The following is a 14,076-nucleotide window of genomic DNA, read 5'->3' on the forward strand; positions in this document are numbered from 1 at the left end:
TCCCCAGTTTTTTCCTTCAGTGTGTGTTGAGTCTTTCCTTCAGCGTGTGTTGACTGACCCTGCTTTCTGCTTTCTCAATTCCCCTATAAAAATAGCTCAATTTTTGAATGTTCAATTTCCCAGATTGTGTGTACCCAGCTTATTCTAGGGCTTTTTGTGGTCTATTGTATGTTTATACCAGTAGGTCAGTCCAGCAGCAGCTTTCAGGAGTACCGCCTGCTGCTTCTGCTCCTTTTCTATGACTAAGATGGGCCATGCTGCTTCTCCTGCACCTGAGATTCAAGTGAGGCAAAACTAGTCCAAACCTTTAGCTCCCTAACATGTTAAAATGTTACAAGTAAGGTCTACCCTACTTTTTCTAGTTTAAGGGAGGGAATTGGGAACTAGGCTGCTGTCTCCTCTAAGCTAAAAGACCATGGTCAAGGGCTAGTAAAAACAAATGCTGTAAAATTTCCTACCACCTGAATATTTTTTCATTTTGAATATTTTATCATTTTTCTTCATTCATTTGCTTACTAAAGACTGCGATTGTTTGCAGAGCTCCTGTCAGTCTATTTCAGCAGTGTATTGTTTTGTTTTGTTTTGAGGTATAGTTGAGTGTTTTTTGATGTTTCCATGAAGAAACAAGGACTTAGAGCTTCCTAGTTCACCATTTTCGCAAAATCACCCTGTTTAAGAAAGCATTTTAACAGAGAGGCTAACGAACAAATAATATCATAAGGGTGTAGATTTTTAGGAATGGTGGTCATTTTAAGGCATCTCTGAGAAGGTGAATTTTGAGTAGAGACCTTAAGGAAGGAAGAGCAGGAGCTGGGGAAGAGCATGAGGCACTGAGGCACTGAGGCACTGAGGAGGAAGGCCTAATATGGTGAGAGAATAGCAAGGAGCATGGTCTGGGGTGATGAGCAGAAGCAGTTGTCACAGCTGAGAGCAGAGTTAGTGAAGGGGCCAAATTATGTAGGGTCCACTCAGGACTCTTGTTTTTTTCTGAAAGGGGTGGGAAATTGAGGAGTAGTTTTGAGCCCAGGGGTGACGTGATTGTATTTCAGTTTTACTGGGATCTCCATTATTGCACTAGAAATAGATTCAAGAGAAGGGTAGGCATGGAATCAGGCAGGGCAATGAGAAGTGTATAGCACTAACGTGCTGAGTAGGAGATTATGGTGACTTGGATGAAGGGTTGGTGACAAGGGGTCAAAAAACGCCTAATTTTTTCTCTCTTCATTTTATTGAGATATAATTGACATAAACACGGTGTAGGTTTAAAGTATATATCATAATGGTTGGACTTACATATACATGTTAGAATGATACCAGAGTAAGTTTAGTGACCATCCATCATCTCACATAGATACAAAATTACAGAAGTAGAAAAAAATTTTTTTCTGTAATGAGAACTCTTAGAAGTTACCCTCTTGACAACTTTCATATATAACATACAGCAGTGTTCATTATATTTATCATGCTGTACAAACATGCTTAGTAGTTGTTTATCTTGTAACTGGAAGTTTGTACCTTTTGACTGCCTTCATTGAATTCCGCCTCCCCCAGTCCCTACCTCTGGTAACCACAGATCCTGTCTGTTTTCAGTGAGCTTGTTGGTTTTTGAAATATAACTGACCTACAACACTTTGTTAGTTCCTGTTATACAACATACTTCTATACATGTCAGAATGATCTCCACAGTAAGTCGAGTTAACATCTGTCACGACACAAAGACAGTGCACAGGTATTGGCTCTGTTCCCCACCCTGTATATGCATACCTATGATTCATTTGTTTTGTGATTGTAAGTTTGTACCTCTTAATCTCCCTCACCTATTTCTTCCCTCCCATCACCTGTCTCCCCTCTGACAATCCCCTGTTTGTTCTCTGGACTTATGACTCTGCTGCTTGTTTTGTTATGTTTGTTCAGTTATTTTGTTTTTTTAGATTCCACATATAAGTGAATTCGTACAGCATTTGTCTTTCTCTGTGTGACTTATTTCACTAAGCCTAATATGCTCTAGGTTCATGCGTGTGCAAAATACTTGTAATTCTGAAAATTGAGCCAACGCAGTTTCTCTTGGTCTAGATAATGGAGTGTGAGAGAAAGACAGGAGTCCAGGATGACACTGAGATTTTTTTGCATGAACAGATGAAAAACTTTTGGTAGAGTACAGAAATTCACGTTTAGACTCATTAAATGTGAAATGCCAGTTAGACCTCCAGTGGAAATGGCAAGGTGGTTTGGTGACTACACTAATTTAATGCTTGTGTTCTAGAAAGAGTCGTGGTAAACCATAAATTACTATCTAGGTTGATAAGGAAACCAACACAGAAGATCTCTTCCCAGAAGAGGTGGCGAGTCTGCCGAAGGAAGGGCCCGGCCGCAGGGCCCGCGGCTCGCCCTTCACGCGGAGCAGCACCATTGTCCGTTCCCAGACTTTCTCGCCCGGAGCACGAAGCCAGTACGTTTGCAGCGTAGGTCGGGAGTCCTTTGCCACCTACCTGGAAGGATTCTTCATCGGTCGCGGGCGGGGCTGGGCAGCAGAGGGTTGGAGCTCCCGGCTGACCCTCACCTGCACGCAGGGTTGAGAACTCTGAGACAAGTGGAGGGGGAGACCCCACCTGCTGTGGTCCGTGGAGACAGGACAGCAGGTTGGAGGTCGGCCGGCCGTGGCCGTGTGACAGTAACAGCACGGACTAGCAGAGACGAGGCGCTGTTGAGGATTAGTGCTCACGGCGCAGCACACTGGGGCGCCATTTGGCTCGAGGAGAGCTTCGACCCTCCCGCTCCTCTGACGGGGCTCGTTGGGGAAAGCATCTTCCCTTGAAGGGGCTACCGTGGAGCCGCTGCATTAGGGCGGAGCCAGAGTTTGATCATATGAGAGAGGCAGACCGTCAGGCCCACGTGGGAGATACTGAGGGGTCGCCAGGCCCACCCTCAGGCTCAGAAACTGGCTAGGACTCACGGAACTCAGAAAAACCGTCGTATCCACGGTGATGGTGCGCCGCAGGGAAGGGGTGCAGGCCGACGCGCAGGGGGAAGAGGCATCGGGCAGCGCTCCGGAGAGACCGGGCGGAGCTTCCAGCCCTTCTCCCGCAGCGGAGTTGTGCGGCAGCTCTCACCTCTCGGCGCAGTGGTAGCGTGCCCGGGGCACAGCCGACCAGGGACGCTCACCCGAGGCTTGGTGCCCAGGGCTTTTGTGGGGGTTGTCACGGGGCACAGCTGGTGGCTGGCGTGGCCGACCTTCATCTGAGCCCCTCCAGGGTCAAGCTGGTGGCCCCCCTCACATTGTCAGCAGAGACTGTGTGGCCGGGCCAAGGTTCCCAGGTAAACAGAGACACTTAGAACGTTCTAGGGACTTACAGGTCACTGCCCAGGAGCTGAACAGGGAGCCCACCTTCCTTGGGGAGGGAATCCTTTACTCACAGGAGGGAGCAACAGGGGCTGGGCCCCGGGTGGCCACGTTTGTGAGGCCTTCAGCTCCTCTCCCCGCGCAGTGAGGTGTCCCGGTCGTGCTGCCCCGGGCAGCCCAGGGTCAGGCGGGGCACTCCTGCCCCATCAGGCTGCAGCTCTGCGGGGCCTGATGCTTCATCATGCGGCTGGAGTGCCTGATCGAGGGCCGTCCTTCCTTATCCTAGACTCCTGCCGAACCCCTGCGGAGCAGCCTCCAGCCTGCTTGCTGAGGAGGATGGGGTGGTGAAGGAGGAAGCCCTTCACCTCCCCAGAGACAGGCCTCCAGCCCCTGCCCTGTGCTTTGCGCCCTGCACAAAGGCACACACTGACCGGCGATGCGTCTAGAGGCCTCTGTTTTTATATATGTTTGTGATGACTGGGAGGCACGTAAGTGCAGTGCTGTGACATTCCCTGATATCTGGGGTTCATTGTTATGGCAAGTAAGGCCGTGAAGGCCAAGACTTTGCTTTCACACAGATATACGTTGATCCTGAAATGAAAACCTGCCACCAAATGAAATACGTAATGTCTTGGCTCCCATGAAGTCGGCATTATTTATTTTTCTTTTTAAAGACAGGCCTTTTCCCTTGATGGGCAGGGTGGGTGTTAGTGGTGTGCGCTTGTCCTCCTGCCAGGAATGAGGCTCTTATCTGGAACGCCACTCTTCCAAGCTCTTGCGAAAGCTAGAAACACAGCAAATGAGAATGATTGATAAAAAGTAAAAAGCGCTGAGGTGAGTGCGGGTTTTCATGATCGTCACACCATATCAAGAGGCAGTTGGCATTGACAGGACTGAAATTGTGTTGCTCGATTAGCCTGGAAAACCTCAGCTGGTTCGGTTGATGGACCTGAAGGAGGGGTGGGGCTGGGGGTTGGTCTGCTTATTTGGTTTGTCTTTGTTTGGCCTGAAACTCTTTTGTAGGGTTTTCTTGTAAGCGAAACCCAAAGTCTTGGTAAAAGCTTTAAGCGGCATATCTGTTTGAGTACTTGCACGAGAAACAAAATAATCCAGTTCAGAGTACACAGAGAATGAATGTTGAATTCTTGAGGAAGTGTTTCTGAACCTCAGTCTTTTTGGTGTAGCTTTATCGTAGTGACAGCGACAGTTCAACGCTGTCCCGGAAGTCTCCCTTTGTCTGAAACACTTTGGAAAGACGAACCCTTCGCTATAAGCAGGTATGTGCCACGTAGACTAATATGCCATCCCTACATACCCTGGGAGTTACTTCTACAAACCTGAAGAGGTAATATTTTAGGTAAGATTAATTGAAAGGTAATATGTTTATTTCCTTGTTTACTTAGATATAATTTTTAAAAGTGTATATAATGTCAATATGTTACCAATATTTGTTAATTTCCTAAGATAATGTCATAATCTAAGATAATACATGATCTTTACATTTTAAAATATAATAAACAGCCATTCTGTATAAGAGATTCTTCTTTCTTTTTTGACAAGGGAGTATATACAGTTTAGAAAATTTGAGTCTTTCAATGTGGCGCATTCTCCTACATAGGACTGTTCTACAGTTTTCCTTTATATACACTGAGTTTTTTCTCCACATCACGCCAGTTTACACAGTTTTGCTACTTTTAATTTGTAAGGTAGTGGTTCCCTGACTTTGCTGGGCAAGAATTCTTTGAAAGAAAAAGAAATTGCCAGATCTCCTTGTGGTGGTTGTATTTAGAGTAGCCGCTGACTGAGAATGATAAGAAAATACATAACTCAGCAACAAAAGTATTTCTCAGCAGCCATGCTGTTGGCATTTTGGCCTAGGTCTGTCTTTGTTGGAGGCCGTCCTGTGCACTGTGGGCCGTTGTGCTACATCCCTGGCCTTGACCCACTAGTTGCCAGTGTCACCCCCTCCCCCAGTTGTGACAACCAAAAATGTCCCCTGAGGGCCCAAGTCACCCCTGGTTGGGAACCAGTGAGCTCTACCATGAATTCAGCAGAGCTTTTAAGTGAGTTTGTGTTTATTAAGTCACTTACATTTGCATTTAACTTCAGTATATGTGCAAAATAGTGTTAGGCGTGTGTAAGACGCATACAGTTATTCAGTCCCCCCAACAACGCTGATAGGCTCGTGGATTTGTGATTTTGTTGCACTAACTGCCTTCTCCAGCGTTGTTTGCCATGGGGTGGGAAGTACTGCTCTCAGCTCCGTGTACAAAATTCTATTCTCGTCTTAGAACTTTCTTGAAAACAGGAGACTTGCTTACTTCAGGCTTATATGGGGAGGAATGTTTTTTGTTGTTGTTGTGTTTTGGCCTCGCTGTGCGGCTTGCAGTCGTAGTTCTCAGACCAGGGATTGAACTTGCACCCCAGCATTGGAAGCGGGGAGTCCTAACCTTTGGACTACCAGAGAATTCCCTGGGGAGGAACGTTTTTGACAGCTTGCGTGTGTTTAACCAGAAAGCCCTCAACGTGGTTTATAACGTGCTTTTTTCCCGTTACGCAGTAGGTCATTAAGGTTTTGCCGTGTCGGTATATTTTTCATGTTTTTACAATAGCTGCGTGTTCTGCTGGCCTTATAATGTATTTGATCACTTTTCTCTTGTTAGGTATTTAGTATTTTTTCTGTCATAAACCTTTTGCTGTGCCTTTCAGATGCAAGTCAAATGAAATTTCAGACCCAAAGAAAACACAACATTTTGTGGCTCTTGCTTATATTGTCAAGTAGCACTTGGGAAAGATGATGCCCTCCTGCCCCGTGTGAGAGGGTCTGTTTCTCTGCGCTTAGCCAAAGCCTAGGTCGTCATTACAGCGGACAGTTTGCTGTCACTGGCTCGTTACCGGAGTGGAGGTTTGAACCCGTGTCGCCCACATCCGTGTTGTGTTGGCGTCGGGCCACGCTGAGGGTGTCTCCCTCCAGTGGGGTCGGTCACTCGGGGAAGAAGCTGCAGGCAGGGCGCGGGCGGGGTGGGCGCGCTCACGGCCGCGGTCTCGCAGCCCTGCAGGTCCTCCCTGGCGGCGCTGGCGGCGCGCACGTTCCTGGACCTGCAGGCGACGCGGACGTGGCAGCGGCAGCTGAACGAGGAGCTGTGCGCCCTGCGCGAGCTGCGCCAGCGCCTGGAGGACGCCCAGCTCCGCGGCCACGCCGAGCCCCTGGCCTGGCTGCTGCGCAATGAGCGCTTCCGGAGCCTGCTGCGGGAGGCCGAGAGGCAGGTGAGGCCCCGGCCCGCCAACGGGGGGAGGGGGCAGGCGGGCGAGCCTTTCTCACCTCCTGGTGCCCGGATCTGGCAGGGGCTTCTATCGCTCTTCAGTACAAATAGAACTACCATATGACCCAGCAATCCCACTACTGGTCATATACCCTGAGAAAACCATAATTCAAAAACAGTCATGTACCAGAATGTTCATTGCAGCTCTATTTACAGTAACCAGGAGATAGGAACAACCTAAGTGTCCATCATCGGATGAATGGATAAAGAAGATGTGGCACATATATACAATGGAATATTACTCAGCCATAAAAAGAAACGAAATTGAGTTATTTGTAGTGAGGTGGATGGACCTAGAGTCTGTCATACAGTGAAGTAAGTCAGAAAGAGAAAAGCAATTCTCGTATGCTAACATATGTGTCATGAAGAACCTAGGGATAAGATGGGAATGAACTAGAGAATGGACTTGAGGATATGGGGAGGGGGAAGGGTAAGCTGTGACAAAGAGAGTGGCATGGACATATATACACTACCAAATGTAAAATAGATAGCTAGTGGGAAGCAGCCGCATGGCACAGGGAGATCAGCTCAGTGCTTTGTGACCACCTGGATGGGTGGGATAGGGAGGGTGGGAGGGAGGGAGACACAAGAGGGAAGGGATATGGGAACATATGTATATGTATAACTGATTCACTTTGTTCTAAAGCAGAAACTAACACACCAAGTGAACCTGAGCCCGCGCAGACTCGGAAAACTCCAGCGAACCTAAGAATGGCAGTACGGGTTTGGTGGCCGGAGAGGTGGTGGTGGATGCGCTGCCGTATTTTGACCAAGGTTATGAAGCGCCTGGTGTGCGGGAAGCGGCTGCGGCATTGGTGGAGGAGGAAACACGCAGATACCGACCTACCAAGAACTACCTGAGCTACCTGACAGCCCCGGATTATTCCACTTTTGAAACCGACATAATGAGAAATGAATTTGAAAGATTGGCTGCTCGACAACCAATTGAATTGCTCAGTATGAAACGATATGAACTTCCAGCCCCTTCCTCGGGTCAGAAAAATGACATTGCTGCGTGGCAAGAATGCGTAAACAACTCTATGGCCCAGTTAGAGCATCAAGTCGTTCGAATTGAGAATCTGGAACTAATGTCACAGCATGGATGCAATGTCTGGAAAGTGTATAATGAAAATCTAGTTCATATGATTGAACATGCACAGAAAGAGCTCCAGAAGTTAAGGAAACATATTCAGGACTTAAACTTGAAAGCAGCGAAAGAACATGCAACTCACAGCTGGATCTAAATTAAGAGAAATGGAGTCAACTTGGGTATCCCTGGTCAGTAAGAATTATGAGATTGAAAGGACTATTGTACAATTAGAAAATGAACTCTTTCAAATGAAGTAGCAACATGGAGAGGCAAACAAAGAAAACATACGGCAAGACTTCTGAAAAAGACTAATCTGGTGGGTAGAAAGGAAGGCATGTTGGGCTTTCACAGAAGATCAAACATCTGAACTGTGAAGAACAACAGCATCTTACGGAAATCATCAGTGGTTAAATGTTTAGAAAGCATAGAATGTGGACTGTTATATTCTGTTTGTACATTTCAGCAAAATAAAAAAATTCAACATAAAAAAAAAACCTAACACACCATTGTAAAGCAAATATACTCCAATAAAGATGTAAAAAAAAACCCAAAAAACTGGAAGCAAACCTGTCTGGTTCACCCTGCATTGCTGTTCCAGAGGAGACAGACCAAACCTGACTTCCATCAAGAACAGGCAGCTGAGAAGATGCTGAAGAAGGCCTCCAAAGGGGTGTGCCAGCTGCGCAGGCAGAACCTCAAAGAGCCCATCCAGGTGCAGGCGTTCAGGTGGGGAGAAGCCCAGGCCTCACTCTCCAGCTTGCTTTTTACTGTCATACCTTTGTCATTCTAAAGAGTAAAGTAAGTATTGAGAAAGACCCACAAGGAAGTCGAGAACAAAGCTGGAATCCCCACTGCTGTTAGCATTGTGCGATTTTTCTCCTGATTTATTTTCTGTGTAGCTTTAATTAAGGCCAATTATGATCATTTTTGTTTAATTTTGCATTCAGCTTATTAAGAATTAAAATACTACATGTTACTACCTAACCTGTTATTTTTTTCATGACTAATTTCATCTAATAAACATAATTCACTTACTGGCGCTTGTAACATCTTTTATGTTTATGATCATAAATAACAGCAATTTACATATGTACAGTATGTTTATCTTTGCTTTTTAAAATTTAGATTGAAGCATACTCTATATATAGGAAAATGTTCTTTTCTATGAATATAGTTTAGTGAACTCTCATAAACTGAACATTACAGAAATCAAAACATCAGCTTTTCCAGATTACCCTGCAAATTTCCTTAAACACTGTGTTGAATTCTAATGACATAAATTAGTTCTGTATGGTTTTGTTCTTTTATACAGCCGCAGTTAACACAGTTCTATCCATACTACTTTGTGCCTGCCGTTTAGCTTTGTTTTTTTCTATACCTGTAACTTTTATGACCTTATCATAAAATAACACAAGATATTATAACCACTTCCTTCAGTTTGGATTTAGAATTCATATATTGATATATTTTAAAAATGCATTCATTTGTTGATAGAACAATTAACCCTTACTATGTAGCAGGCACTCTTCCAGCCACTGGAGATAAATCCCTGCCCTCCTAGGAGTATCATAACTTCTATTAAAATTTTGAAAATTTGTGTACAAACATATGGGAATTCAAATTCTGATTGTTCTGTGAACAAGGAAAGCCATCACTGATATGAGAGCTACCTGCCAGCTTTCAGTGTCTGCATATCACCTTCTAACATAATTTTTTCCATGCCCACCCAGGGAGAAGGTAACAATTTTCAAGAGACCAAGGACCAACATACCTCCGCTGCCGACTGATGATGTTTGATGAAGTATTTATCTGCCTATTTTATTTCCACGAAGTTCTAAAGTTGTCTAGCTAAAATTGTCTTTCAAATATTTGTGCAAAGTTATTAATATACACATTTTGTTTTCAAAATCTATAAATAAGTATTTTTTGATAGTGACAGGAACAGGGCTTGGCTTTTCCTTGTTGTTAAATTAACATCTCAAGCAGGTTATTTTATAAAAGAATAGCTATTGTGTTAAGATTCGACAGTTTCCATGTGGTTTTCTTTGACTTGAAGGGTGGAAGACAGAAACTCAGGCAAATTCACTCTATTGTCATTTATTTATAGTTCTTTTCTTCCTCCTTGAAGGAAAATACTGACTTTAAGGTATATTTTAAGACTGAAATTTAGTTCTTCAGTATTTGCCATGTGGTAGAATGGATCTTTGGGGCCGGTTTTGTGTCTGACATCGGAAATGCAAACACTATGTGCTGAACTCGTCACGCGTCCCATTTCTCCTGTGTGCATTTATCACGTATATTGTACACTTTCGCACCCTTTATGTTCTGTTAAGATGCCACCTTAGGGGCTCAGTCCTAAGTCAGTGTGGGGTGCGTGTTGTGGAGCTCGGTCTCCCGCACGGGCTGGGCACCCATAGCCCCTGGTTTCCGTGCACCTTTCCGTGCCCACCCCGGGTCTGAGGCTGGTCACGGAGCACCCGGCAGCCACACAGCCCACCCTCACCCGGCCTCAGCAGCCCCGCCTGCCTTTCCAGTCCGCCCCGTCTGATCCTGACCGACAAGGAAGGCGGTGGTGGAGCTTCTGCTCTGCTGCTCTGCACTGCAGGAAAGTGAAAAGAGAAGAAGGAAGGTGCGTTTTCACTGAGTCACTGGATCCGCTGATGGATAGAGCAGTCACGACGTGGACGCGATAACCTTTGAAGGCGCTTTCTTGAGGAAGCCAGCTTCCGTGGGAACTACAACTACCTGGCGAGTCACTCACAGGAGAGCATGTGCTTTCGATCAGAAGGCCCCCACCCCATACTGGAGTCTTCCCAACATTTCTTAAGAAGTCGTAGAACTAGCTCATGAGGAAAAATATGTTTATTCAATAAAAGGATACAACTATTCTTTTGAATTTCCAAGTGATATAAATATTTTGCCTAATATATACTTATTATATTTAAAATGCAGTCTTCTTCATGAAGCTTTGGATGAGTAAACAAGATCAATCAAAATGTGAAAGAAAGAAAATACAACTCTTCCTGTGGCTTCCTTCTCCCTCTTTTCCGTTGAAAATATCTGTTAATCATGGTCTCCTCATTAGTCTGAAGCCTCTTCCCTAGTATAACCTGCCTTTCTTTTAAATTGAGTTAAAAATTATTTTGTGAAAGCCTTTCATTGACACTCCACATAATATGGACAATAGAGTTTGTAAGTAGTACTAAGACTGAAAACTTCATGCTATTCACAGTTGTCATCTGTTGCTATGCGTTTGTGCTTCTAATCTTTCTTTCTTTTGTTTTTTTTCCCTCATCAATTTCTTAGTGTATATACTGTCAGTGGAAGTAGAGACTCACAAAACATTCCTTATTAGAATTAGCAGCCAAGCAGACAGCATGGATAAGCAAGTGAGGACAGTTAGGCCCTCTCTAACTTCCCTGAGCTATTTGAAACTTTAAAATCAAACAACTGTTTACCACTGGACTCTAGAGCATGCAAATGGCAAGTTATTTATGTCTGAGGTACAGTCTCCATTCATGTGGGGAGACTTGCAGAATGCATTTTCTCTGTGCTGCTTTTTAGCAGCTGTGCCAGCATAGAAATGCCCCAAACAAGTGCTTTTGAATAACACTGCTTAACATACCCCTCTCCACCCTCTACCCCCAGCTCAAGCAGATTTCCATTTGGAAGTGTTTCCCTGCTAGAGAGCTGGGGGGTTTTTGTTGTTTTAAATCCCATCTTAGCCAAATGCAGCTTCTATGGCAGTGCACTGGCCCCTTACATTTGCCACTTCTCTGTTTTACTTCTCCATGCTCTGCCCTGCATGTGATTGCTTTTATAAGATCATAGTAAGGACGTAAAATCAAGACAAATGAAGAAAAGTTCTGTGCTGCCTGTGGAGGACCCCTTTTTGAGTGTTCATTGTTCATGCTGGAAAGGACAAATGGTCTGTGTTAGAGGCTCTGGTGGAGCAGATGGTGGGCTTGATTTTGCAACTTCTGATCAATTAAGACTGTCAAGAGCATATCCCACATGAACGAAAACTTAAGTCCTGTTGCTTTATGTTTATCTTTGTTTATCCTTAAGTGTTGTGTCCCCATGATGAAGTGATATAAAATACTATATCTTCCTCAATTAAAATTTAGAACTCAGTCATTCGTATGTTTTTTCATGTATTTATTACTTTATTAATAAAACATATTTACTGAACACCTGCTACTTACCTGGCACTATTGTAGGCCCTAGAATTAATTCCTGACATCATGGGAGCATCAGAAACTGTATGACATAATATGTTTACATGTTTCATTTGTCATTAAGAAAACTGCCCTATTTTATTGGCAGTCCTGCTCGGGGTAGTCAGAGGTAGATTGCAAATGCTGATACCCCTTTTCAAGAAACTGTTAAAATGCCGCCACTAAGCTTCTTTTAAAATAGAACTACAAGTAAAAGAATTTTTTCTTCCTATGATCACTGAATTGTCAAACTTTGGTTGAAAACTGCTTAAATAATTATTCTTCCATTGTGGGAATAAGTAATAATCAATATTCCTCTCTTTGCTTATGTCACCATTTCCTCTGATTTGTATTGTTTGAAAGTATTTTTTAAAATTAGAGTTCTTAAAACAGAGTGGAAATATGTTTTAAAATTCCTTTTAAGTTTTGGAGAACTATAAATATATAAAAATAGTAAAATAAATCCCTATGGTCCTCTGACCAAATTTCAGCATGGATCAGTCATGGGCAAATTTGTTTCTTTTACACTTTCATTCACTTCTCATATTTTGAAGGAAATCCCACACAAAATATCATTTTGTCTGTAAATATTTCAGCTCCCATCCTATAGTAATCTAGGGTTTTCCAAAAGTCTCCTCATTAAAATAAACTCATGGTTGAAAGAAGCTTGTTAGGAATAAAAAAAAGACATTGATTTCACCTTTTCACTGATTTCTGTGTTAGGAAGAACCTTGGATGAAATCAAAATTCATATTTCTTATTTTAAATCAAAATTTCATAGTGTTCTATTGACCTTACTTTATTTTATCTTATTTTATTATTTTTAAATTTTTATATATCCTGAATCTTTCATCCCCGTGAGATTTCCTTTGTCTCACTGTTGGGCTGCAGGCCAGAGGCCTGCAAGCCCTAGGCCTGCAAACCCTGCACTTGCCCAGATTTAAGACCAAAGAAAGAGCCTGGGGTCAGCAACATAGACATCAGTGGTTTAATGGCTGGGGGTGGAGTGGGGGTGCTTACACATCTAAGCAAAATCCTGGAGCAACACCCCAGCATGTGCAGCTCACAGCAGGCAGGACTCCTGGGGTAGGGGGGAAGGTTACCAGTTATAGGTGTAATTGACACCAGGTTGGCTCATTAGTTACCAGGGAAACTAGTAGAGGGGCACACCCCTCACTGCCCCTTTGTTAAGCTATCCTGGTAAAGGTGTTCTGATCTAAAGCTACAACAATCACTAGCTGGGGCAGGGGCAGGTAAGTAGGAGAAAGTCAATCATGTGAGTAAGGTGTAGGTGAAGCAGGCACTGGTCCAGCAGGGGATGTACAGAGAGCAAGCGGACAGCCATCTGGGGGGTCTGATCATGCAGATAGGATAATAATTAGGTGATTGTTTCAGTTGACTTTGCTTTTACCTTTTATATTGGTTTTCTTTGCTGTGTGAGATAGTACGCGAAGTGAGGAAGTTAACTGTGGGTACAAAGGGAATCCTGCACTTGGTAACTCATATGCTTGTACCATTCAATACCCAGGTTGTCTCATCAAGGTGAACGACACAGTACTGATTGATTTAGGGACTGGCAAGATACCAGCTTTATCAAGCTGAGGGTGCATACATGGGGACTCATTACTACTATTTTCTCAACTTTTGCAAATCTTTGAAAATAATTTTTGAAGTTGAATTGTATTTCCTATTTCCAATTAAAGTAAATGTTATTTATTAAATTAAATTTCCAATTAAAATTTAACTTTACAGATTTTCCCCCCAACTTAACTTTGTTTTACATATATCTGTATCTCTTTCTCTTATGATGAAACTCCTGGTATTAATTAAGTTACTTAGTTTTATAAACAATACACATAAAATAACATCAAAATTGCAAAGCCAGTATTCCTAGGGACAAGAAATCCACTGAGTGGAGACAAAGGTGTTTTTGTAGTTCTTTTTGACCCAGGAATTATATTCCTGGTATTACTAACGTGGTATTGGTAGATTACTAGCAGTGGCAGTGTTAGATTGTCATCCTTAATACCACACCCTGATATCTGATACCACTTGCAAGTTTGTGGGTGGGTGGGGTCCCCAAACCACACCCGGATTTAATAACAC

General features: G+C 43.7%; 1 protein-coding gene and 1 pseudogene across 1 annotated transcript in view; both read left to right on the plus strand.

Moving 5' to 3' along the window:
• Positions 1 to 9,568, plus strand: part of LOC132482957 (protein WWC3-like) — a 106,334-nt gene extending 96,766 nt beyond the window's left edge. The window contains 5 exon segments of the mRNA XM_060088234.1: positions 2,298 to 2,462; positions 4,525 to 4,617; positions 6,392 to 6,607; positions 8,352 to 8,479; positions 9,484 to 9,568. Of these exon segments, the coding sequence (XP_059944217.1) occupies positions 2,298 to 2,462; positions 4,525 to 4,617; positions 6,392 to 6,607; positions 8,352 to 8,479; positions 9,484 to 9,550 (669 nt within the window). The 3' untranslated portion in view covers positions 9,551 to 9,568.
• On the plus strand, positions 7,344 to 8,294 carry LOC132482946 (pre-mRNA-splicing factor SPF27-like; annotated as a pseudogene).
• Positions 9,569 to 14,076: the final 4,508 nt, after the last annotated feature.

This window comes from Mesoplodon densirostris, assembly GCF_025265405.1.
Source record: "Mesoplodon densirostris isolate mMesDen1 chromosome Y unlocalized genomic scaffold, mMesDen1 primary haplotype SUPER_Y_unloc_1, whole genome shotgun sequence".
In the NCBI taxonomy this organism is placed as follows: domain Eukaryota; kingdom Metazoa; phylum Chordata; class Mammalia; order Artiodactyla; family Ziphiidae; genus Mesoplodon; species Mesoplodon densirostris.